We start from the raw sequence: 25076 nt of genomic DNA, 5'->3' as shown, positions 1-25076 counted from the left end.
TAATAAGGCAAGGAAATTGAATAAGCCCAACGGGAGCTTCTCACTCTACACATTTCCCATATATGCCCGATTGGATTTGTAGACAAGACAGTAACACGAGAACTGAACTTGTTTGAAACTCCGAAGGAACGAAGAACATATAAGAATCTAGGATTTGAAACTTTTTTTAAACTGTATATTTATATTTTCTTTTAGCAAGTTCCTTGACCTTAATTCTTTGGTTTTGAGTTTTATTCTGTTAGTGTTTTTCTAAATTACTAAGAAAAATGCTTTAATTATAAAATTATTTTACAAATTGACATAGTTTAATTTGATATATTAGATTGTAAATTTATTTTTATTATAAAATATATTAAATATATCATATAAAAATATATCAATTTTATCAAATAGTTTTATAAAAATATTAGATATAAAAATGATTTCATCTTATTATTACAATTTTTTTAAATTTTTATATAAAATATTGTAAATAATTTAATTTTTTTAAATCTCAAAATAATAAAAATAATAAAAATATTATTCTAATAATATTTTATTTAATTTTTAATTTATATTTAAAATCATATCATTTTATTTCATTATTTCAATCTCTTTTTTATTTTTTTATTATATCAATAAATGAATGAAATAAAGTCCCCCAATAACTCGTACCATAATCAGAGAGAGAGAGAGAGAGAGGGAGAGGGAACTCTCCATGTGACGTTAAAGTAGAGCTACCTACCAAATTCAGTCCTATCTGTAACCACTAATCATTAAACAGCTTGTCTTCCTCACCAACTAGGTCAAATCCCTCCCCTCCCTTCCCCATCCCCCCTAACTCCTGATCCCTCCCTCCCCTTTGAATTTGAAGAATCCCCGAGTCTATTAATTGCCTCCCCCTCCCCATTACTCTCCTTTTTTATTTAAGAAATTTGGAATACATAGACGATACACTTGTCCATTATAACTGTACACTAACTTTCCATATCTATCCAATCCCAATCCCAAACCCCACTCCTCTTTAATTCCCAGACTTTGGAAAAGGATGGGACGCTCACCTTGCTGTGAAAAAGCGCAGATGAACAAAGGCGCCTGGACCAAAGAGGAGGACCACCGCCTCATCAACCACATCCGCCTCCACGGCGAAGGCTGTTGGCGCACCCTTCCCAAAGCCGCTGGTACTAAAAGATGAACTAAAAGTTGTTCTCTCATAAATTTTGTGTCTTTGCTCATTTTGTGTACGTACATGATATGTGTTTAGGATTGTTAAGGTGCGGCAAGAGTTGCAGATTGAGGTGGATAAACTATCTCCGCCCGGACCTCAAGCGTGGTAATTTCACTGCAGAAGAAGATGAGCTCATCATCAAGCTTCATAGCATGCTCGGAAACAAGTAATCCCTCATTTTTCTCTCTTATTCGGCGCTACAACTAGAAATATGAATTGTCTGAGTTTTCATTTTTTAACTTCTGGGGTTGCATAGTCTTTTCAGATTTGTTTTCCTGAACCTGTTTAATTGATTGCTGAGAACGAAAACGTGGGAAAAGATAAGAAATTTCGCAGTTGTTTATGTTAATTGTTTAATTATAATGTAAATTCTTGCAGATGGTCTTTGATTGCGGGAAAATTACCGGGAAGAACTGACAATGAGATCAAGAACTACTGGAACACTCACATCAAGCGCAAGCTCATCAGCCGTGGCATCGACCCTCAAACCACCGCTAGGGCTCCATCCCACCTAAATTTAAGGAATTCCTCTCCACCATCGTTACCCGTGGCCAAAATCAGCCTCATGAATCAGAGTAACAACAAGGACATGATCAGTAGCGCCACGACTTTGAAACCGAAGACCGAATCGGTAGAAGATGCCAACTGCAGCAGCAGCGGCACAACAACCGAGGAAGAACCACCACGACTACGACAACGACAAAAACCAGAGTCGCAAGAAGTACTGTTCGAGAGCAAGCTCAATTTGGATCTTTCTGTAGGGCTTGGGCCGTTTCAGGCCGAGTCGACTCCGGTGGTGTTTGCGAACACGGCCGAGTCAAAGCTACAAAAAGTTCCTTACCAATTGTTTGGGAGGGTGCAGTCTGCCATGGTAGCAAAAGCGGTGTGTTTGTGTTGCCATTTAGGGTTTCAGAGCAGTGAGTTGTGTAGGAATTGCCAGAACTCTAATGGGTTCTATAGATATCACACTTCTTTGGATTTGTAATTTCTATTTATTAATTTTACTTGCTTAATTTTTTTTTACCCGCGAATGTAATCAAAGTCACTGTTAGATATATATATATATATATATATATATATATATATATATATACACGTTATTGATCATGTTTAGAGGAACATATATAATTTCTATACAGGGCTGGCCTTTTCAGCAAAAAATAAAAATAAACATACATGAATTTGTGATCTTATTATGGCACCAACAGTAGATCGAGAGCATAAATCAGCGAGGTGTATAAACTTTGTTAATATTGCTGATTGATGACGAGATTTGGCATAGAGACCAGAGACGAATTAACGTACGAGAGTACTCGTGCTTATAATATTATAAGTGACTAATAATGCCCTGTACTGCGTGAACATGATGATCAATTAGGTACCTCTTTTATTGAACTTTGCCTTGCTGCTCAATGTTCTTGCCGTCCTTAACTTTTCAAACTGAAATATGGGATTAAATTGAAAGGATTTGAAAAGTATGTACGTAATGATCATGTGTGCGCCTCCAACGACTCATGGTTTGGTTCATCAAACAAGTATTTAAATTACCATAGGATACGTTTTATATGTTAAAATCTAGTACTTTTACACATTATAGAAAGAATAAAAAGTACTACCTCAACAAAAAGACATTATATATATATATATATATATATTCCTCGTGTGTGGGAACAGGTAGACCTACCGAACATTATGATCAGACGGTGATTAGTTTTGATTTAATACGATAAACCACGTGTAGTACTACATATATATATATAGTCATACTAGGTCTCAACTAAGACTAAAGGCAATCTCTCTCTTTTTTCTTTTTTATAAGCAAGCAAATTAATTTCTGTTAAAAACAGAAAGGATGATACATAAAGAGGAGGTGGGATTTCCCAATAAATATCCCAGTACAATAACTACAGTACCAAAGTGATAGAAAAATAAAAATAAAACAAGTTTTGGAACCACTTTCTTAGTCCACACCCATACCTTACAAAGAGAGTCGAGATGCCGTTTTAAAAGACGATAGTTAGGAGTTCGTAAAGTCATGCGAACTATGAAACTACCGTCGATGGAGGTGGAACCTCTGCTGGAAATGGTGAAATTAGTTATGGGTGCGTTTGTAGTCTTGATATGTTTTTTCGGAGAGATCCATAGTCCATTTCCCAAGATTATCAATTAGAGAAAGTGATAACATAATCGAAAGCATGGCATCGGATGAATTGATCTACGACCAGTCATTTGTTTTCCTGTGCATCTATGGTGGCACGTGGCAGCCATGTGCCGGTGATATGGAGGTGAGGCTGGGCAAATTTGGAAGATCTCGGCATGGAAAATCTGCTGGTACGATGTGTGTAACCGACGGAGGCGTCATGGCACAACGGCTTGTGAAAACCACGTGCATAAACAAGTCGTGCCTGAGGGCCACACGCCGAGATTTTTGGTTCAATTATTAATTACATACACCTTGAATTAGTTCAATTTTGTAAAACTGAAGCTGGTATATATATACGGTGCAAGCTCATGATCATCTGGGAATATATCTGTCATAGCGGATTTCCTACTAACTAAGACCACCATCTTTTGACAGCTTGAGATATAATTTTTCGGCAGGTACATCTTATATATATGCAATGCATGACATCATGTATTCATGCAATAAGAAAGTCTGAATTAAGTCGCTCATAGATACATATACATATATAGTACTCAATAATCAAATCATCCGAGTGAAAAGGAATTCAAACACAGCATCTATTTGATTGGAGGAAATCGATCCAAGAACAAAATAATGGATGCGAGAGAGAACATGTGACATGTTTGGGAGGTAGGTTAGACAGGTTAGCGAATCATGTCCAGTTAGAATAATAGAGAAGGAAACATGAGTTGGTCCATCAGTTAAGGTAGTCGAAGAAAGGGGCGGCCGGGAAAAAGAGATCAGAAATTAAACAAAACACAAAAAAAAAAAAAAAAGAGAGAGAGAGAGAAAAATAGTGCCCTTCTAAATGCCAATTAAAGCATAACCTATTGACATATATTAAAAAGCTAAGTTACTTTCTAGGCTCGAAGCCCTGCACATTAAAAAAAAAAAAAAATCATTTATTGCTTTGATTACATCCATAAAACCTGCACGGCGCACCAATGAACATGAGGGAACATGGTAGGGGAAAATTTCTACCCCATCATCCAGCTTAATTAGCTTTTACAATTTGAAAAAGACGCTATGATCATCTCGAGTTTTTAAAATCATCATTTGGGATCTGGCTGAAGTCAATTAATTAAATTTAATCATACATATTCTTATTTTATTATCTTACTCTATGAGAACATCATTTCATGCGTGACAGATCTCGAGTAGTAGTATATGGCAAACCCTACATTATGGGTGATCAGCGGTAGCATGAGTTTTTCATCAAATGGGCCAAAATATGCAACATGTGTACGTTGGGGGCTTCGCTAATTCTAATCATTCTCATCCATTACGTTGACCTAGGCACATAATTTTTGTAGAAGTTCCGTGGTCACTGAAGCAATATTTCTCTTTTTCAGTCCCATCAGTAGCCCAATGTATACGTGGGGACAGGAAAGCAACGAGACCGGAACCTCAAAAAATTAATTTTTAAAAAAAAAAAAAAAAGTGGATAACGATAAACACTTGTACCGACGTGGAACATTGGAGGAGCCACGGCATATGACAAAGAGATAGAATTGGTGAGGGTTGGTAGATAGGGTGGCATTTACAACTGCAACTACCTCTGTCTTTTCTCATCAATTCCTGGGCCGAGATACTTCGGCTTCTTTTGGCTTTTTATTTAACTGTTTTCTACCTACCTGTTTTGTTCAAACTTGTTATTAAGTTTGGCCAAGTAGTTAGTCAAGCAGGCGGGAGAGGTTTTTTTCTAGAATGCCAATTAAGCAAGATTTACGCTACCCGTACATATAATAATTCGGCTGGCACTTTGTTTCGCAGAAGAATCCGACTCGCTGATCATCTGATTAACTTTCCAACTAGATGATAAGAGAAAATAAAATTAGATATTTTTATATAAATTAAATAAAATATTATTATAATATTACTTTTTAATTTTATTATTATTTTAAAATTAAAAAATTAAATTATTTATTATATTTTATATAAAAATTAAAAATATATATATAATATTAAAATCACTTCGCAATCAAATATACCTAAATCCTAATTAAGAATTTTCATTGTTTTGAGGTAGAAAAGCTAGAAACATGCATTTATATTGGTAATTAAGAACATTCAATTTCGTCTTGGCCAAGATGACCCATTTTTATAGCTGTAGGGTCGACGTTGGAAATATGCATGCATGAATTTCGTCTCTGGAGTCAGACATTATAGAGAAGGTTGTTTTTTCTTTTCCAATTTTGACTTTGGATCAGTTGATGACCATGTAATAAATCCAATGGCCGATCAATCCGCATGACTCGATTGGATTCGCTCGACAATAGTTGGGTTCATTAGGTCCAAATCATCTAACGGATTCGATAATTTTCATATCGGTTGAAACCGATCACCGACGGATTCGATCTTGCATCGATCTTTGGTAGATTTTGAACAAACTACTCGCAAAAACCCGTCAATATTCGATGGATTCCCCACTGCTAATCAGACCCATCAAGAAATCAACAAAATTTTACATTTTCTTCGAGAATAAATCAAGTAAGAAATCAACAAAGACCGGTACAAGGTTCTACCCAAAGCCTCTACTTCCTCTCGAGGTGAAGGTCGTCAATAATTTCAAAGAAAATGAAATAGATCTTGAAATAGATCTCAAAGAAAATAAAATACATCACAAAGAAAATGAAATACATCATAAGTTTCATCACTAGCGAGGCATCCGACAAGTTCCAGGGATAGAAGCGACGATCAACAGTGATGATCTGCGGTTGGCCCTAACCACCCTCGACTTCGAGGACTACGTGGAGCCCTCAAGATGTACCTGCAGATGGAATGTGAGTTTGAGAAGGGAAAGGCTGAGTTGTAGAAGAGAGGAAGCAGAAGAGGAGGACCGGACAATTTGGGAGAAGCTAAGTTTGCAGAGGAGGAATAAAAGGGTGTGAGTCTGTAAATGAAGGTGAACGGATGAAATCATGAAAGATCGAAAACAATAAAAAGTAAGACGAACGGGTTCGACCTGATCCGACATTTACGATTTGGATCAAGTCGAGATGAAACTGTCTTTTCTGCAGGTCGGATCGGGCCCAAATTTGATCGGACTGGATCTCAGTGCAGCCCTACATGTAACAGGCATCACTCATTTGTCTCATGTCTCTATGGTTTCTGGTCATGCGCACATGTAGTTCCACGCCAGCATATGATATTTATCCTTTTCTCGTGATTAGAATAAATAAATAAATAGCTATAATCTCCCAAAGTCTTTCCAAACGTGTTAGAAATGAAATCATCTCCAGCCTGGTGATTGCCACATGCAACAATAGTACTAAATCGCAGTACACATTAATTTTCAAGGCAGGAATTAGTGACGCAACATTAACCTAGCTAGAGCGAGATAGATATATCCTGCACTCGAGAATTTATAAAAGAAAGCCGATCGAGACTAAATTGTTAAAGTAACATGCTTGATCACTACCTAATTAGCTAGCTTCCTTCAGCGGCTATCCTACAATTAATATTTCTAAGCAAACTAATTATTAATTAATTCTGCCACCTCATTCTGTATTTGTGCATATCAATATATAGAATAATGCTAGAGTTCTCACTGGCATGTATTTATATGTATTTTTTTAAGTTATTTTTTATATAAAATTTTTAATAATTTTTAATATTTTTAAAAAATAAAAATATTATTAAAAAAGACTTTCTAAATTACGAAGTAATAGTTATATAAATTTTTTAATAATTTTTAATATTTTTAAAAAATAAAAAATATTCAGAATATTATTAAAAAATACTTTCTTAATCACGAAATAAAATAAAAAATTATAAAAATACTTTCTTATTTCGTAATTAAGAAAGTATTTTTTAATAATTATTTTTTTATTTTCTAATTAAATAAGTGTTTTTAATAATTTTTTTAATTTATTTTATTTTTTAAAAATATAAAAAAATTTTATATAAAAAATTATTTAAAAAATAATAATAAAAACATATGCTATAACTCAGCGGGAGATCCCAGAACTGTAGCATCGTCCTAATATATATGTAGCTCAAACTATACATATCCTCAGCCTTCACTCATAAATTATTTTTTAATCATCACATGATGACTTGTTTACTCGGCCGGCTGCGCCACTGAGCAGCCCCAAGTTATTGAAAATTTCAAGGAACTTTTTCCGTTGGTAATAGAATACTAATCTTATCCACTTTCACATGAATATTGCTGAAGTTAGGTGAACCTCGGTATGAATATTTTTTTATATTCTTAGGCTCCTGTTTTCAACTTGAATTAAACTGAGATTAATTTAATTTTAAATTAAATATTTAAATTATTAAATTATTAAATTAATCTCAATTCAAAATCTCTTTATACATAAGATCTATAATTTTTTTTAACTTAATATCTATTTATATGTAAAATTCACAAATTTTTTTAATTTTATATAAATACATATAAATTCATCTTAACATCTAAATATATATAAACTTATTTTAGATGAATCTCATAAAATTTACTTTATTATCTCAATTTATTATTATTTATAAGAAATTCAATTCATCTTAATTTAACTCAATATTGAAACGGAAACTTAAGAGAAAGTGAGATTCCTTATACAGAGTACTTCCGGAATTTGAGCTCCGTTCTTCCTTCTAGTTTTAGATGACATGATATAGCATGGATGAAACTTGGTACTGCTTATATAATATTATATTAGCGTGCAAAATAATTGCATAGTTGTTAATTATTAAAAGGTTTTCAAACCTGATCTGATTAGTTCCAATCTCGTTACTTGCTAAATCAAACTCCAGTGATTCGGCTAGCATTATGCTCATTAAATATTATGAGACCACTTTATGTTTCTCTTTGGATGAATAAAAAAAATCTAAATTAAATCTAATATATTTATGTCTCTCCCACCTTAAGTCTTAAATCTCGAGTAAATCCCATTTTGTTCTAGGTACCTGCAGGTTAATTTCAGAGCACTACACATCTCTAATATGTTTGGATATTGAAGTAGTCTCAGATAATATGTGAAAAATAATGAATAGTAATAAAAAATTAATCAATAATTTATGACTAGTAATAATGCAAATCAGCTCACTTTTCAAACATTTAAAGTGTAACGTAAATGGGCCAAGTCCGAGAAAGTGAAATTCTTACTTAAAGCTCGACCATCACATAAAAAATGCTGATTGCTGAACCACAAGGCCTGACAATCGATGGGTGGTTATAAAGCCCAATAGAGCTCATTACAATAGATATCATTTGTAACATGGCCCGTGTGAATATTGTAGGTGAAACGCCTACTTGACCCCTTTGAAAACGCTGCGGGCTTCATGACCCATTTAGACTCTCCTAGAGAGCGAAAGAAGCGAAAGATCTGTTCTAATCTTTTGAGATGACAGTTCGTGTATATATGACACATGAATATGTTTGTAAAAGAAAATAAAAGAAAGAGCGAGCCCGTTATAGGTACGATGGAAGCGTTATCTTTGTAATGTTTTTTTGTATTTTGTTTTGTTTTATTATAGTATTGTATTGTATTGTATTGGGTGGTGCTTGTATCTTGTTGCGGTGGAACGGATTTGGGGAGAAAATAGTTTTGCGACACCGACAGGACAAGACCGCCTGTGACCTTTGAGACAAAAGATCATTAAATCCATTGAAGTGGGAGAAGTGTGTTTTCCTTGTCACTAACGTTTTTGGTGTGTATATTGGCATCGGAATTGGTTCTATCTAGTTCCGTAGTAAGGCTGGTCTTGTGAATATTTGCTAAAAGAAAACAACAATGCACTATATATCACATTCCAAGTATTTTATACATAAATTATATCACATAAATTTTATATAATTTGATAAATAAAAACTCCTTCTTCTTCATGGGAAGAAACGCACTAAACGACTGCGCCATCAATATAACGGTGTATTAATATGGTAAAGATTAGATGTATCACCAGAATTTATTGTATTGAATTAGAATCATTGAAAGCAAATATCTTATGATATGGAACAAAAATGAGCGCAATGTGAAACAAATAAAATAAAGAGTAATTTTTACGTAACTAAACACGGTGTAATCATTTTAAAAAATATATAATTTATTATTAAAAAATTAATTTTTTATATATCTCATATTTTATTTAATTTTTTTAAAATAATTACGGGATAGTTACATAATTTATAATTATAAATATATTTAAAAACCCTAAAACCCGCCTCTACTTACAGTATAAAAATGCCCCCTAAAACCCTCCAGCACCTGTTTACAAACTATTTCTTCTTTCTTTCCGTCTGCCCCTGCGTTTGTTCTGAACTTTGCAGAGGAAATATACGAAAAGAGAGTGGGCGGGAAATGCATAGCAGAAGGGATGCAGAAGTTCTCATTGCCCTTCATAAGTCCTAGCAGTAGCAACAACTTGTTGTCTCTTCCCCTCAGAAACCACACTTCCAAAACCCTACGCTTCAGAACCACCACCTCCATTGTAAACCATCTTATCCCAATGCCAGCGCCACCGACCATGGACGCTTTACCCAACCCCAACTCCACTTCCTTCTCGGCCCTCACTGCCTCTCTTTCCACCAAGTCTTTCCCCACCAGCACCACCCTCTCCTCTATTTTCTTCGCCGCCGCCAAACCCAGAAATTATTGTCTTATTTGCCGCTGCGAAATCGATAACAAAACGCACTTCCGGGCCAGGAGCGGATCCCGGGCGGCCTGGACGCACGCGGGTTCTGATGTGTCGGGATCCGAGAAGTTATCCGAGAGTGCTGAAGGCTTGGAGGCCGAGAAGGAGTCGGAGAAGAAGTCATCGAGGTTAAGTACTGATGGCGGTATTTGGAGGCATATGGGCTCGACGGCGTTGATTATAGGTAATCCGGATTTGTTGACGATTCCTGGCGTGGGGCCGAGGAATTTAATCAAGCTGGTGGAGAAGGGCATTGGGGGAGTTGCTGAGCTCAAGCAATTGTACAGGGACAAGGTATTCTTTGCTTGAAATGTTGAGTTATTTTTCAGGAAAAAAATGTTCTTGGGCCGGAATGATTTGGTTTTCAGTTCTAGATAGTGCCACAGGAGATAAGATGTTTTAGTTGGATCAGCCACTATTCACTCTACCTATAATTTTTCATAGGATATGAAGCATTTTTGATTGGATAGGGGAGTGTTTTGATGTTGGGTGGTGAACAGTGATTAATGGTGAATAATTTTTCTTTAGTTTCGTATATCGAGAGTGCAACGAGCGTATCCCAAATGGGCTTTATTGTTTATTACTAAATTCTGTGTTCTAGATTCTAGAGACGAGTTTATCGGTTAAAGTCCCACTGTGTAATGTGGTTATATTTCCCACTCACAGCTGGACTCAGTCCGACTTATATTGTTCGATATTTTGAGATTAGCGGTTCAAATATGTCGCTGAGTGATTACTGGTTGCAGGACTTTTCCGAGTGATTCTGTTTTCATAGCCATCGATTTCGAGTTAATCCAAAAGTTGTGTTTCTAATATAGCACGTTTTGGCTGAAACCCAACTCTTGCCAAGTCGCCCAATTCATAGCTTACTTTAGTCCACTCAAGTTATTCAGTCTTTTGAAACTTACAGCAGGAATTTCTTAAGGCTTTGAAAATGGCAGATTATTATTAAAATTTATTGTAATAAGTTGCAGAAGCATTTTTTTTCCTCGTGTTCAAAGCGGATTCGACTCTCTGTGCTAATCAGCTAAGTAATTATTTTAAAACATAAAATAACTGGAGTAAATTGCATAAAAAACGTACAAGCTCATGTTCCATGCAAACAGAAGAGAGCATGTTATGGCCGGTATACGGTCTTTTCCTTAACACTTTCATGATAAGGATAAGTGTGCTTGCATATGCAGTTCTTCGGCAAATCTAGTCAGAAGATGGTTGAGTTCCTGCAGAGCTGCGTAGGAATAATACATAGAAACCATGCCGAGAGTATAACTATGTACATCAAAGAAAGTGTTGATGAAGAGTTGAAAGAGGACGGTTCAAACTCAGATGTGAAGCAGGTACAGAAGAAACGAATTACTTTCTGTGTTGAGGGAAATATCAGTGTTGGAAAGACAACTTTCCTTAAGAGAATAGCTAATGAAACCCTTGAGCTACGTGATCTTGTCGAGATTGTTCCAGAACCCATTAACAAGTGGCAGGATGTTGGACCCGACCACTTCAACATATTGGATGCTTTTTATGCTGAGCCACAAAGGTATGCTTATACCTTCCAGAACTATGTTTTTGTTACGAGGGTTATGCAAGAGAGAGAGTCATCTGGTGGTATCAAGCCCCTCAGATTGATGGAAAGGAGTGTTTTCAGTGACAGAATGGTAAGCATCTCTCTCTTTCTCTGTTATTTTTTTTAATTGGCACCGGGTGTCCGAGAATAAAAACTGTTTTGTTTTGCTTTGTTATTATTTGCTTGACATGAAAAAATGAATAAAAAGAGGATTTTTATACATTTTCTACCCATCTTTCTTCTCCCGTTGGTCCCATTCAAGAGGAAGAAAAACCCTATTACTATTTTCAATGCTGATTCCTCTTATCTTGTTCTTATTCAATAAAGGTCTTTGTACGAGCTGTTCATGAAGCAAATTGGATGAATGAGATGGAGATCAGTATCTATGACTCGTGGTTTGATCCAGTGGTATCATGCTTGCCTGGGCTTATTCCTGACGGCTTCATCTATCTTAGAGCGAGTCCTGATACTTGCCACAAGCGAATGCAGCTTAGAAAAAGAACAGAGGAGGGTGGGGTCTCCCTAGAGTATCTCCACGACTTGCATGAAAAACATGAGAGCTGGCTTTTTCCATTCCAAAGTGGAAATCATGGTGTACTATCTGTCAGTAAGCTACCCTTGCATATGGACAGCACTTTACATCCTGATATAAGGGACCGTGTGTTCTATTTGGAGGGTGATCATATGCACTCAAGTATCCAGAAGGTATGATATTTGCTATTTTTAAATAAACTTCTCATACTTATTTATTCGTGCACTTAACTAAAAGTTTTTTCGTCACAAGCAGGTTCCTGCTTTGATTCTTGACTGTGAACCCAACATTGATTTCAGCAGAGACATTGAAGCAAAGAGACAGTAAGATAACGCATCATTTTGATATTTAATTCGTATGCATAGAAATATGATTGGTTCTGCCTCTCCCCCACCCCAAGTGTTCTGTGGGGTTGCTGAGGCTGAATCAAATTTTTTGTCAAGTTATACTTTTTCTGATTCTAGCCTTTATCTCTCATTTAACATTTGGTCATGTATCCTATCAAATTATGTTTGGGCATAGTCGTGGTTTGGATGGTCTGAGAAACTTTCCTTTTGTTCAGTCTGTAAAAGATATGTTTTGAGCAGTTATATTTGGTCCATTGTTGGTATGGCCGTCTTTAATAATCCAATAAGTTTGAATTGTAAGCTTCCATCATGGCGGAAGTGATGATTCGATTGACATGCTATGCAATATGTTTTGCTGAGAAACACAGTGACCAATACATTCGAAGGCAAGAATATACATCTCTTACCATGCTCTGGGTTATTGTTCATACATAGAAAGAAGTGAAGTATATGCTGTGTGGACACTGGTCTGTGTAGTGTCTAGCATATTTTAGATGTGGCTGCTTCTCAAAAGTGTATAGAAAGTTCGGTGTGTGTTTGCGTAGTTTCATACATTTACTGGGCATATGGTCACATATGTGTCACTGTTAATTGCTGACATTCTATATGAAAATACCATAAATGAATGAAACAGAGGTGGATTATAGTGGGTGTAGTGGAATATCTGCCCCCAACTAAACTTCTAGTGGCCTTGTAAAATGCCTATGGTTTTATTGCTCTGGCTGTGTTTGCATTTTGGCATTTTTATTAATACACGGTATACAAGTCAGAACAGATCTTAACCCAAAAATCTATCATTTATTTTTCTGCATTTTGGCTTTTTCTTGAAGGTATGCACGCCAGGTCGCGGAGTTTTTTGAATTTGTGAAGAAAAAGAAAGAAGTCCCATTTATGGAAGCTGGTGAAGGTGACACTAGTTGCCAGCCACAGGTGATGCTGCCCCGTAATGGTGAGCTATGGGTACCCGCTGGGAAGCATTTCCCAGAGTCAGCCCTCAAGTCTTTGGATTTCAGACGAGCCATGTCATTCATGTCAGGCTAGCAACACTTTCCACTGGTCCTTTTTTGGTTAAACCCAGAAGTATGTCAGAGGTATACGTTTTCTGATCACTTCTGCATGATGTGTTTTAGGTCCTTTGTTTATGTGAAAATGGTTTTAACCCTTAACCCCTTAGAGATGTAGATAAATTAATGTGGTTGTGGAATTCTTTGGTACTCTGTTGTCGATTTGTTGAAGCTTTACTTATTTGAAAGAAGACAGCGTTGCCGGTGACTGGTTATTGATGTAATGTGATTCGGAAGAAACAGAGCGATTTCTTCCATTGTAATGTCCATGACGACCTTTTCAGCTTAAGATTTCACTATCGATTCAGCATGCAAACGAACAGTTGAAACAAATTTCAGAAACCAGAAGCTCAGTGTTCCTTTTCACCAGTTGGTAACCCTACAAACCCGGTTTCTTTCAGCATAAAACTTCTAATCCTTGCGTTATTTCAAATGTATGCAAAATTGTCACTACCCGAACTTTATAATTTTCGCATATTAAATAACTCATAATGCATACAGATATGCTATACAGCCTGTGAAGAATAAAGGGTAGATAAGATGCCATAGTTTTAAATGAATTGAATTAAATATTGTTAGAATATTATTTTTTAATATTATTATTGTTTTGTTATTTTAAAAAATTCAATTATTAATTATATTTTATATAAAAATTTAAAAAAAGTATAATGATACGAGTTAATAATATTTTTGTACCCAAACATATCTTAACATTTTTATTTAGAATTCTCCGTTGAGCTTTCTGTTTACAACGACATTCCTGACTGCTTCATTGGCTTCTTTGCCTGCTAAATGCCAACATCAATCTTCGTCATGTCAATAAATTTTAATAATAAAGTCTCTGCATGCAGGGTTTAGAGAAAAAAAAAAAGGAAAGAATAGTATGAAAACGACCGAATTAAATGGCCGAAAATAATTGGTGTGCTGTCATTTTTCGTCCTATCGGGTATTATTTTAGTTAATCGACGTGGTGGCAGGAAATATATCAATTAGTGACGTCAAGGATCCTGGAATTATTTTAATTGATACACTTGGACGCATCATGGAGTAATAAGGTAGCAATGATGTAGTTCATTTATCATTATTAAATAATTATTTATTACATGTTTCGAATTTAATATTAAATTTTATCTTAAATTTTATCATCTCGAATCACCTGTTGAGGTGTCACAATTATAATGATTACTATTTAAATGATCGCCTAAATAATGTCATATCAAATTTTCTATCATTTAATTGAGAAAAGCCTTGGTGGGGGTGATTTTTTTTTTTTTTTTTAATAAAAAGATGGTGAACTTAAAATCTTAGTTGTTAACCCCTAAACTTTGTATATGGAAAAAGCATATCCTCACCTATCAGGCTTTGGACCTCAAGAAGCAAGGGAAAAAGAAACAAGGAAGTTCGGTGCACAGGTTATTAGTGGGAAGAACCAAGTTGGTGATTGGGATTTCCTGAGCCACTCCAGTCACACACGTATATCCAATTACTCGAATGGCATGAAAAATGGGGGCACTAGTAAACAGACAAGGATATTTGTAAGAGCCTTTGCAATCGAGATGTTCTTGACATTTAACGAGAGGACGAGAACTTCTTTTTAAAGTTATATTTGAAAAGATAATGCCTAGTACAAGATAACCACTTTAGTTGACAAAATGACCTTGGTTTCAAGAGACAAGGTAAAAATTAGTTGGCCAGATAAAGTGTGTGTATGATTCATGTTCTTAACTACTGCACTTGGCTTCTCGAGTCTCAACCACTATTGACCAAATCATTCATGTGAAATGTGAATTTCAAGCAAGTTTATAAAAACATTCTAATTAATGGAATTTTTATCAAACATGGATGATCAAGTTATTTGCAAATCTTTCAAATGCTAAAATTTCATTAGCTTAAGAGATAACATCCATCGTGCTCCAATTTCCCCACATGCTGTTCATTTTCTACCTCGTCTTTTAACTGCAATCAGCTCACCAGTCAATAAAACTACAGTAGATGTATAATCTACAGAGAGAGAGAGAGCGCATTGAAAGTCTTCAGCAGTTGAAGTTTGAAAGACAGAAAAGCATTAAATATGGCTCCCAAAACCAGTTGGCGTTTGTGTTCACATCATATTCACAGTTTGTTAGTAATAGTAATTTTTTCTTTTTGCATTTATAACTTGCAACAGATTCGTTGATGTTTCTCTCTCCTTCTCACCCACTCTCTCCCTCTCTCTCAACAAATCTCGTCTCTATAACAAGAGAGAGGAAACAATGTTCGAGATACCTCGTCTTCCATGAAAATTGACTGTCCGGAATTGACCGTACGATTTCTGGGTATTGTCTGAAACTAGTTTTAGAATAATGGGTAATCGGTTTATTTGCATGACAAAGAAGACGGAGGCCAACGAAAATGGTTCCAGGAGCAAGAGAATGGGACGGTCTCAAAGGAAAATGATATCTGAGGAGGAGTTATTGCACAGGCAGGCTTTGTCTATGGCTCTCCATCAGCACCAGTTGTCTCAGAGGTTCGAAGGATCCATGTCGCGACGAATCGGGTCCACGAGCTTTAGGAGACGCAATCTCCCTGATGACCCGCTCTCTAATGAAAAACAAGTAAGATTGAATTTGAAGAACCCCAAAACACATGTTTTTGCTCTTTCTTTTCTTCATTTGTATGTATTTTTATGTGCAATCATTGTGTTAATTACAGTTTCTGGTTGAGCAGATATTAAAGAAAAGTGGATTTTCATGATTAAGATCTGTAAGCTACGGGTTAAAGTGAAAAGGGGCCTAATTATGAGTCGAAACAGTAGCAGTCAATGGTCTACTAGGAGAACATTTAGTGTATATTAAAAGGTAAAGGAAAAAGACTTACTTTAAAGTGAATCTGGAAAAGTATGAGCTGCAATTTTTTAATACACCAGAAAAATGATGTTTGAAGACTCACTTTTGCTCATCATCCATGTATGATTTATTAAGGTTTGAGCTCTCATACTCAGTTAGTTGTAGTATTTTAATAGGCTTTTCTCCTCTTTCAGTGCTAATATGCTGCTATATGCAGTTGACGGATTGAGATTGGCAAACTTGTTTCGCCCAAAGAGAATGAATGACATGAAAGTGCTATAACCAGTTGTATTTCCTATCCTCTACAGGCTCCGGATTTTCTGGAAAAAATTAAATCAAAAAAATTTATTCTAATTCATGGAGAAGGGTTTGGAGCATGGTGTTGGTACAAGAACATTGCCCTGCTGGAGGAGTCAGGTCTGTTTCCTATTGCCTTTGATCTCACGGGATCTGGTATTGATTTGACGGATACAAATAGCGTTGCTACACTGGCGGGGTATTCAAAGCCATTGATTGATTATCTACAGGGCCTTCCAGAGGATGAAAAGGTAAAACGATACATATTATTTTGCCATACTTTTATAATCTAGGAACACTTTGCTGGCTTTTATTCCGCCAAATTCCTTATCTTTGTAGTTGTTTGCAGGTCATTCTGGTCGGTCATAGCAGCGGAGGTGCATGTATTTCTTATGCAATGGAACGTTTTCCACAGAAGATATCAAAAGCAATCTTCCTTTGTGCTACAATGGTATCCAATGGCCAGAGGCCTTTTGATGTATTTGCTGAAGAGGTACATAATCAATGCAATTAACACATGCTATGTTTTCATCGCTTATGTTTATGTTTCCGAGTTCTTGCTCTGGACACTGTTCTTTCAATTGTTCTAACATAAGATATTTGTGCTACAGCTCGGTTCTGCAGAACATTTCATTAAGGAATCGAAGTTTTTGATTTACGGGAACGGAAAAGACAAACCTCCCACGGGATTCATGTTTGAGAAAGAGCAAATGAAAGGATTATATTTCAATCAGTCCCCAGCGAAGGTATGGTACCATTTATCTGATGCATATTTTTGAATGCAATAAGCCAAGGCTTCCATATATATATATTCGATTTCATGCTTAGTTTCAGGAGAGTAACATGGGATTATGCCTTATGGTCCTTCAACCGATTCTGCTCCTGTCTTTGAGACATAATTGTGATGTATTCTGCATTCTATTGAAACTTTTAATCGAGCGTTTCTTATATCACATGAAAAAGTTGTGAAATTTGTATGATGTTTGATTCCACCAAGTAATTATTGGCAGAAAAAAAATGCAATTTTTACTCGGTGGTCTGTTAAGTAGTATTCCCTACTTAATACTGAAGAAATTGATGGAATGTCGTTCTCTTCAGGATGTTGCTTTGGCCATGGTATCCACGAGACCCATCCCACTCCGTCCAATCATGGAGAAGCTATCATTAACCCCTGAAAATTATGGAATTGGCCGGAGATTCTACATACAGACACTGGATGATCGTGCACTTTCACCAGATGTCCAAGAGAAGCTTGTGAGGGAAAACCCACCCGAAGGAGTTTTCAAGATTAAAGGCAGTGACCACTCTCCCTTCCTCTCAAAGCCACAATCCCTGCACAAAATTTTGATTGAAATTGCTCAAATTCCATAGCTTAATTATCAGGAAACTACTCTTTTTTTTTTTTCTTTTCTTGTGTTAGTTTTTCCCTTCTAACAAAGCAAAAGGTAGTTGATTGCTTTACAATTGGAAATGTATGTAGAACATGTAGGTCCTGTTGGCTGATACATCCTGCTTTACCATTTCGAAAATGGATGGAAGATCAAATGTATTGTCTTTAAAAAAAAAAAATTTAATCACGCTATCTATCATCTGATATGAGTCTCTGGGCCGTCCAGATTGTCTGTTTCAAACTTGCAGAGGAGAGCAAGCGGACTGATAAAAGAGCTGGAGGAAGTTGTGTGTATACTCACATTTCACATTTTCATGTCCTGCACATATATGTGTGTGCGTGTACGTGTCTGTTCTATATACTTGCTGTTCCATTTCTAGATGACGAGTTGCATGTGCTATCAATGCAACATCTAACCAAGAAAAATACAAATAGTAGGAAAAAAACCAGCATTGCAATGTTATGGTTTTAACAAAAGTAAGCCAGGTAACAAAGTAGAACACAGAAAGGCTGACAAATATAAGCGAGGTTAAGAAGAGCACACCACGCGGCAGTTTAAAGTTACACTTGTCGGCCTTTCCTGACTGGAGTCAGCCACGTATTGCTGTAATGTGCTTATGTGTCACGCACACGAAGTGCTGAGACGCCGATGAATACGCACATGAGACGCGGGCGGTTGAGAGTCACTGAGAGAAAAATAACATGGCAAAGAGCAAGGACGATATCAAGTATGGGACTGCGCAGGCGAGGCTGAACGAGGATGAAGCCGTGAGGGTGAGTTACAAGCACGGCACTCCACTTGAAGGTGGCAAGATTGCAGACTCTGAACCTGTTGATTTCTTTCCCAGCTCCCGAACTATCTCCAAGGCCACTCCTACTCCTAATCAATGTGATTCTACGAACCAACCTCAGCAAGATCGTGGCCCTGGACATGCAGCAGACAGTGCAGGAAATACCAAGGATTCCACCACCATCAACACCAGTGGAAACATGTCTAAAAAGACACCGCCTACGCTACAACATGGATGAAGAGAGATCTGTCATTAGATTGCCCATGCACTCTTAGTAGAATTTTGTAACTCGTTAAGTTTTGATGAATTTGAAGCCAAATGCTTGTCAGAAAGTACTATGCCATGTTTCCCGCAGCTGTACTAATCCTAATATGCATAAGATAATTTACGAAGGTAACAATTTTTTTTTTCGAAGATGATCGGAAATGTCCATCGTTACAAAGTGGTATGAAATTATGAATTATTCGGAATGGGCTAGCAAAATCTCTAAAATGCCCATCCTACTTGCTCAGAATGACCGATTTATTTATTTTTGTTTAAATATAGGAGAAATGTTATTGTCTGAATGGTTGACACGTAAAAATCTACATACCGTCCATCACATTAGGTTTAGAAAAAGCCATGTCTAAATAATCTTAAGGCTTAAAAAACATTATTTTTAAATCTAAAAAGCATATTTGAGAAAAAATATCATTTTTTAAACACTTTTTTCCGGATAATCTGGAATCTCTTTTAAATTTTAATTTTTGTTTACTTAATGCTTAAGAAAATATTTTTTAATAATATTTTATATTAAAAAAGTACATAAATAAAAAGGTACACTTATCGGAAAAAAGCTCTAAAATTATAAGATATATTTTTCAAGAGTTTTGTTAGAGCACTCTCCTTGGATTAACTAGATGTTTGGATTCGAAAATGACTTGAGATGAGCTGAGATGAGTTGAGATGGATTGTGAATAGTAATGAAATGAGTTGTGAATAGTAGTGAGATTTGTGAGTTAAAGTTGCTGAATAGTAATGAATAGTAGTGAAATGAGTTGAGATGAATTGAGATGAGCTGAGATGACTTGCGAATCCAAATAAATTAAAATCAAATTCATATTATTTTATTTTATTATTCTATAATAAAAAAATAGTTATTCCAATGTGAAAATTTATTTGAATGGAATAGTTAAAAATCAAATTTCTCTTATATTCATAAAATAATATAAAATGGATTTGATAAATAAACAGTGTCTTTCAAATTTGGAAATAATTTTAGAAGTTACTGTCGCTATATTCTAAATATTTAGAATATAACTATTCCAATGTGATATATTTTATGGTTCAATAGCTAAATTCTTATTGAATTTAACTTTTAGCTACTTCAATAATAAAAGTGCTCTTAAAATTAACAACTATTCATATCACACTCTATATATGACATGGAATTTTTTTTTTTTTTTTTTGTTTATAGAATGTGAAGGTATTTTTTATAAGATATATAAATATTTTTTATAAAGTATAAGATGTGAAGTAATAAATATTTTTAAATATGAATAAAACTATTTTGTCCTCTCATTTGGACCACTCTATTTGACTGTTGGTTAAATTTTTTTTTTACTTAATGATTAAGAAATTAATTTTAAATATATTAATTAATTTTTTTATTTTTAAAAATATTAAAATATATTAAAAAATATTAAAAAAAAAAATTACAACGATAAGAGTGGAACGGCAGGGAAGCTCCGCTCTTTAAACATACGCCGAGCGCACGACGATGCTAGATACTACGTATATGGACAGCCCATTATCATCAGTACAGAACCTTTAACTCCGAAGTCATCTCCTGCCTTTAACGTACTATCCAAGATGTTCCTTGTTCCTTTCCACAATGGGTCTTCCCTTTCTACTTCATTTCTCCAATTTAGCAGTCTAACAACATTCGTCAATCGAAATATAGAATCCTTTCATTCCATTTAAATACCTCTCTCTCTTGCTTACTCTCTCTCTGGCTTCAGAGTCCTTTGCCTTCTCATTCTCTCAAGTAAGTAATTTTATTCTTAAATTTTTTCTAATTGGTATAATAAAAATTTCTCATTCTGATTCTGTTGATAAAGGAAGGAAGAAGAAAAAGTCGAAGTCTCGAATCTCATATTTGTAGGACTTATTCGATTGTGTTTTTTCTCTGTTTTCTCGGCAACCAAACAGACTGTTACGGACTATTACGTGTTCTGTAGGTAGATCTGTTTTTAATATTCTTATTTTTGGGTATAGTTCTTGCTCTTTTTGAAGTTCAATTTGGGTTTTGATACTTTAATTTCTCAGCCGTCAAGGTTTTTCCGCCAGATCTTCCTGGTGTGACCTTCGGAAATTGGTCCTAATATCTCATTTATTTATTTGCTATTTGATGTTAGTTCATAGATGCTTGTTGCGTCGTATTCATGGGTCCGATCCTGAATAATTGAAATCTTAGCACCACTGAGTTCAAAGTTTCATGCTGAACATAGGGTCTGACTGATATTGTGTCGTTGACGTTTCCTTGTTTACTTCAAGACACTTCCTTTCTCCATGTTATCTGTTAATGCTAGTCAAAGGTCTAGTAACGTTGTTTTGCAATCATTATGGTGAAATCAGTATGGGTTGAAGATGCTCCAAAGTCGAGATCTAGGCATAGAAGTCATTCCCTTAGTTTAAAAAAAAAAAAAAATCCTTGTATGAACTGCTGATATCAATTATCATTTTATCTTGCTGAACCATTGGATATTGATGAAATTGATTCCTTCTATGATGTGCGATTTCTCGTAACAAAGAAATTGCGGACAGAAATTATATAAATGTTTGCTCGCAACGCAGATATTCTGATCTGACATTATGGGCGGAAGTATGATAGATGACGAATGGGAGCTTACCTTTCCATCTAATGGGGTCCGAACAGTGGTTTTGGTTGGACGTACTGGGAACGGGAAAAGTGCAACAGGGAACAGCATTCTTGGGAGAAGGGCCTTCAAGTCGAAGGCAAGCTCTTCTGGCGTCACAAGCTCTTCTGAAATGCAGAGAACTGTACTGAGCGATGGGCAGATTATTAATGTCATTGACACTCCTGGTATAGTCATACCAATTTGTATTACTAAATATATTTTTTTCATATAAGTAAAAATATTATATATATTAATATCAATAGTAGTAAACAAGAAACACCTAGCCCATACTAAATAATTGGCTTAGTTGTATTTAACGTTATCCAAGCTATTTCCATACATGCCTTTCGGTATGTTTTGGTTACACGAGGACTAACAAATAGGTCATTGCAGGGCTATTTGATTTCTCTGCTGGACCTGAATTTGTTGGCCGAGAAATAGTGAAATGTATTGACTTGGCGAAGGATGGTATCCATGCAGTTCTTGTAGTTTTTTCAGTTAGGACCCGCTTTTCACAAGAAGAGGAAGCCGCACTTAGTGGCTTGCAGACATTATTTGGAAGCAGAATTGTTGACTATATGATTATGGTCTTCACTGGGGGGGATGAGCTTGAAGACAATGATGAAACATTGGAAGATTATTTGGGCCGTGGGTGCCCGGAGCCACTAAAGGTTAGCTGCAGATAATCCTGCGAATCTACACTACTTCTTAAGCTTTGGGTTCACTGCTTCTAATATGATGACATTGTTAACTACGGGCTTGCTTGTTTATGGAGTTTTGATTCGCAAGAATTTTTTTCTTTTTTATTAGTGTTTTGATTCTCAAGAATTAAGACTCTTGAGGGTCAAAATTATTTAAAAAGGAGTTTATATGATCCAGGGTTATTTCAATTCATTTGTATGTTGAGTTTTGAGTTAATATTTTTAAAAATAGATTATTTTCTAAAGAGCTATAGACTTTTTGAAATGTGCCTATGCACTGGCTGGAGGTTCTCTGAGATGAAGAGATCATTGTGAGAGAAGCGAAAAATTAGTGAGTAGTAGGATGGGTTTGTTGAGAAAAACGTTTTCTATACCATCATATAACAGACTTAAATATTTGACATTAGCAGATTCTTGTCAGGGCACCATCTCTGAGTAACTTCATGGAGTCCCGAAAAATGGATGCTAGAACTTTCTCATTACTGGGAAATCACTAGTGGTGTGGACATAGTATAGATTTGTTAAGAGCAAACCTAAAATACCTTGCTAATATTTAAAGTACTTTGTTATACATTTGTTTAGTTGAACATGTGGGAATTTGTGGTCTATTCTGCTTGGTCATTTACTAACTTTGATGAGGAAGCTGACATATAGTAATATTTTTAATCAATTTTGATTTTGATATAGGAAATCCTTGCTTTGTGTAAAAATCGGCTTGTGCTATTTGATAACAAGACCAAGGATGAAAGTAAGAAGATTGAACAGGTTCAGCAACTTCTCTCCCTTGTAAACATGGTCATCGCACAGAACGAAGGTCAACCATATACCGATGAGTTATTTTCTGAACTGAAGGTGATTTTTTCCCTTTTCATGGAATCAACATGCTCTTGTTATTTCACAATATTTCATTAGTCTTTCTATCAAAATATCATGATAACGACTTTTATCATTTGACAGGAGGGGTCAAATAAACTCCGCAGTCAACAAGAGCAAGTTGATTCCCTGAAAGGTTACTCTAAACGAGAAATATCAGAGTTTAAGGAACAGATAGAACGTTCATATGAAGAGCAGCTCAAACGAATCACTGAGATGGTATCTTCACTGCCTTTTACTTCTATTTGCCAACTGCTTCTGTGTTTGCACCTTGCAGTCAATATGTTCTGTGATCAATGTTTCAAAATTGTGATATAAATCTGGGAAGGAGTGCAGCTACACTCTTGATCTGCCCCAAGTTAACACGAGGCGTTATTTGTATTTTCTAAACCTCCATCTTACCTTCAGTAAAAGATATCTACTAGAACTTCTTGATTCAGATATGCAGATGCATATATTTTTCTGTGACTTTCTGGTTGGATTCTTCTTCGTCATTTATATGCACGCACAAGGTGTATGACAAAGTAATAGATAATTTCCTCCCTGGTTTACTCATGATTTCAGATGAATTCATTGAGTGTTGATATCAAATCCAGCGATTTCACAAAAATATACTGCAATTTAAGTGTGCAGTTCGGACTCTGAAGAAAGTAGGATAGGATAAGCTGAATAGAGAGTTCTGGCTTTGACCATGTCTATGGTTTTTGGTTTGGTGTGAGATTACAACCTTGGGATCAATGTTTTGAGAACTTAAATGGCATTTTCCCTTTGCACTGAAGCAGCACTTGAAATCGAATGCTCATTTTTTGGTCATCCTGTTATGTCTTTGTTGTCTATTAAGGACTAATTGGTCATTCTAATCAGTTGATAGATTGGGAAGTGCTATAGAGTCTCTCTTTCTTCAATTTGGCAAACTATGCTACAAGTCCTTGTTTTAGCCTTTTAAGTGGTATATGGTTGGGTCGGGGTGGTTCGTTTTTTTTTGTTTCAAGTTCTGAATATTTCTTTGAAAAGAAATACAATATACCAAATAAATATGGATCTTACTCTATTTGGTTAAGTCATGATTAACGATATATTGTTCACTAGGTTGAGTTGAAGCTAAGAGAGACAACTACGAGGCTGGAACAACAATTGGCAGAAGAGCAAGCTGCTCGACTGAAGGCTGAAGAGCTAGTACATGAAGCTCAACTGAAATCCAGTGAAGAAATTCGTAGGCTCAGAGAGCATCTAGAAAAAGCAGAGGAGGAGCTTCGTAAGCACAGTGAAAGTCGATGTTCCATTCTGTGAGGTAAAGGGTTATGAAGACAACTGCTGTGGAGTACAGACCTTCCCTTTTAATTTTTTCGTGTTAATGTTTCTACTACAATTGATTTGATAACAAAAAGAAGGATTAATCGTCTATGTATATGTTTCTATCACAAACATAAATGTATTCATGTATAGGTATGTGTTTCTTTTGACTTTGAAAGTAGCTAGTTTAACGTCTCTAATACTCTTCTTCATAACTATATATTTTACCTCTCCCCGCTATTCACTAGACAACATACTCCGATTTATTCAAACAATATGATGTACAACAAAGAATGCCGATTCCTCTCCAAAGGGGCATTCACTTTTTATATGCCCCCAACAAACATTACGCCTTTCTGGGCTAATGACATACCTTTCTATAGAGATAAAATGAATGGCCAGCTCATTTGAACTATGATGAGATAAAACAAGTTTCCAGGAGGGAACCTGCTTGAAACTGTCATATTCCACAAG

General features: G+C 35.7%; 5 protein-coding genes across 5 annotated transcripts; all 5 read left to right on the top strand.

Moving 5' to 3' along the window:
- Nucleotides 1-800: 800 nt before the first annotated feature.
- On the top strand, nt 801-2220 carry LOC109013147 (transcription repressor MYB6-like). Its single transcript, XM_018995129.2, has 3 exons — nt 801-1160; nt 1244-1373; nt 1586-2220. The coding sequence occupies exons 1-3, from the start codon at nt 1028-1030 to the stop codon at nt 2190-2192; spliced, it is 870 nt and encodes a 289-aa protein (XP_018850674.2). The 5' UTR covers nt 801-1027; the 3' UTR covers nt 2193-2220.
- A 7401-nt stretch (nt 2221-9621) lies between these two features.
- Nucleotides 9622-13801, top strand: LOC109013145. Its single transcript, XM_018995126.2, has 5 exons — nt 9622-10322; nt 11213-11680; nt 11917-12294; nt 12377-12444; nt 13299-13801. The coding sequence occupies exons 1-5, from the start codon at nt 9711-9713 to the stop codon at nt 13507-13509; spliced, it is 1737 nt and encodes a 578-aa protein (XP_018850671.2). The 5' UTR covers nt 9622-9710; the 3' UTR covers nt 13510-13801.
- A 1871-nt stretch (nt 13802-15672) lies between these two features.
- On the top strand, nt 15673-18428 carry LOC109013139 (putative methylesterase 14, chloroplastic). Its single transcript, XM_018995121.2, has 5 exons — nt 15673-16126; nt 16666-16905; nt 17004-17147; nt 17266-17400; nt 17753-18428. Exons 1-5 carry the CDS (start codon nt 15875-15877, stop codon nt 18023-18025), a joined length of 1044 nt encoding a protein of 347 aa, XP_018850666.1. The 5' UTR covers nt 15673-15874; the 3' UTR covers nt 18026-18428.
- A 95-nt stretch (nt 18429-18523) lies between these two features.
- Nucleotides 18524-19346, top strand: LOC109013142. The gene has a single exon (XM_018995124.2). The coding sequence runs from the start codon at nt 18747-18749 to the stop codon at nt 19071-19073; it is 327 nt and encodes a 108-aa protein (XP_018850669.1). The 5' UTR covers nt 18524-18746; the 3' UTR covers nt 19074-19346.
- A 1248-nt stretch (nt 19347-20594) lies between these two features.
- On the top strand, nt 20595-24802 carry LOC109013140 (immune-associated nucleotide-binding protein 9-like). Its single transcript, XM_018995122.2, has 6 exons — nt 20595-20861; nt 21671-21920; nt 22129-22406; nt 23124-23288; nt 23394-23528; nt 24399-24802. The coding sequence occupies exons 2-6, from the start codon at nt 21689-21691 to the stop codon at nt 24597-24599; spliced, it is 1011 nt and encodes a 336-aa protein (XP_018850667.2). The 5' UTR covers nt 20595-20861; nt 21671-21688; the 3' UTR covers nt 24600-24802.
- The last annotated feature ends 274 nt before the right edge of the window (nt 24803-25076 follow it).

The sequence above is a fragment of the Juglans regia genome, chromosome 10, assembly GCF_001411555.2.
Source record: "Juglans regia cultivar Chandler chromosome 10, Walnut 2.0, whole genome shotgun sequence".
NCBI classification, from domain to species: Eukaryota; Viridiplantae; Streptophyta; class Magnoliopsida; order Fagales; family Juglandaceae; genus Juglans; species Juglans regia.
This window is presented reverse-complemented; position numbering and strand designations above follow the sequence as displayed.

Coding starts and splice junctions, on each gene's coding strand:
- LOC109013147 (XM_018995129.2), top strand. CDS start 1,028: ATGGGACGCTCACCTTGCTGTGAAAAAGCGCAGATGAACAAAGGCGCC. Junction 1,161..1,243: donor CACCCTTCCCAAAGCCGCTG/GTACTAAAAGAT, acceptor ATATGTGTTTAG/GATTGTTAAGGTGCGGCAAG. Junction 1,374..1,585: donor CATAGCATGCTCGGAAACAA/GTAATCCCTCAT, acceptor AAATTCTTGCAG/ATGGTCTTTGATTGCGGGAA.
- LOC109013145 (XM_018995126.2), top strand. CDS start 9,711: ATGCAGAAGTTCTCATTGCCCTTCATAAGTCCTAGCAGTAGCAACAAC. Junction 10,323..11,212: donor AGCAATTGTACAGGGACAAG/GTATTCTTTGCT, acceptor TTGCATATGCAG/TTCTTCGGCAAATCTAGTCA. Junction 11,681..11,916: donor GTGTTTTCAGTGACAGAATG/GTAAGCATCTCT, acceptor TATTCAATAAAG/GTCTTTGTACGAGCTGTTCA.
- LOC109013139 (XM_018995121.2), top strand. CDS start 15,875: ATGGGTAATCGGTTTATTTGCATGACAAAGAAGACGGAGGCCAACGAA. Junction 16,127..16,665: donor CGCTCTCTAATGAAAAACAA/GTAAGATTGAAT, acceptor TATCCTCTACAG/GCTCCGGATTTTCTGGAAAA. Junction 17,401..17,752: donor TCAATCAGTCCCCAGCGAAG/GTATGGTACCAT, acceptor CGTTCTCTTCAG/GATGTTGCTTTGGCCATGGT.
- LOC109013142 (XM_018995124.2), top strand. CDS start 18,747: ATGGCAAAGAGCAAGGACGATATCAAGTATGGGACTGCGCAGGCGAGG.
- LOC109013140 (XM_018995122.2), top strand. CDS start 21,689: ATGGGCGGAAGTATGATAGATGACGAATGGGAGCTTACCTTTCCATCT. Junction 22,407..23,123: donor GGTGCCCGGAGCCACTAAAG/GTTAGCTGCAGA, acceptor ATTTTGATATAG/GAAATCCTTGCTTTGTGTAA. Junction 23,529..24,398: donor TCAAACGAATCACTGAGATG/GTATCTTCACTG, acceptor ATTGTTCACTAG/GTTGAGTTGAAGCTAAGAGA.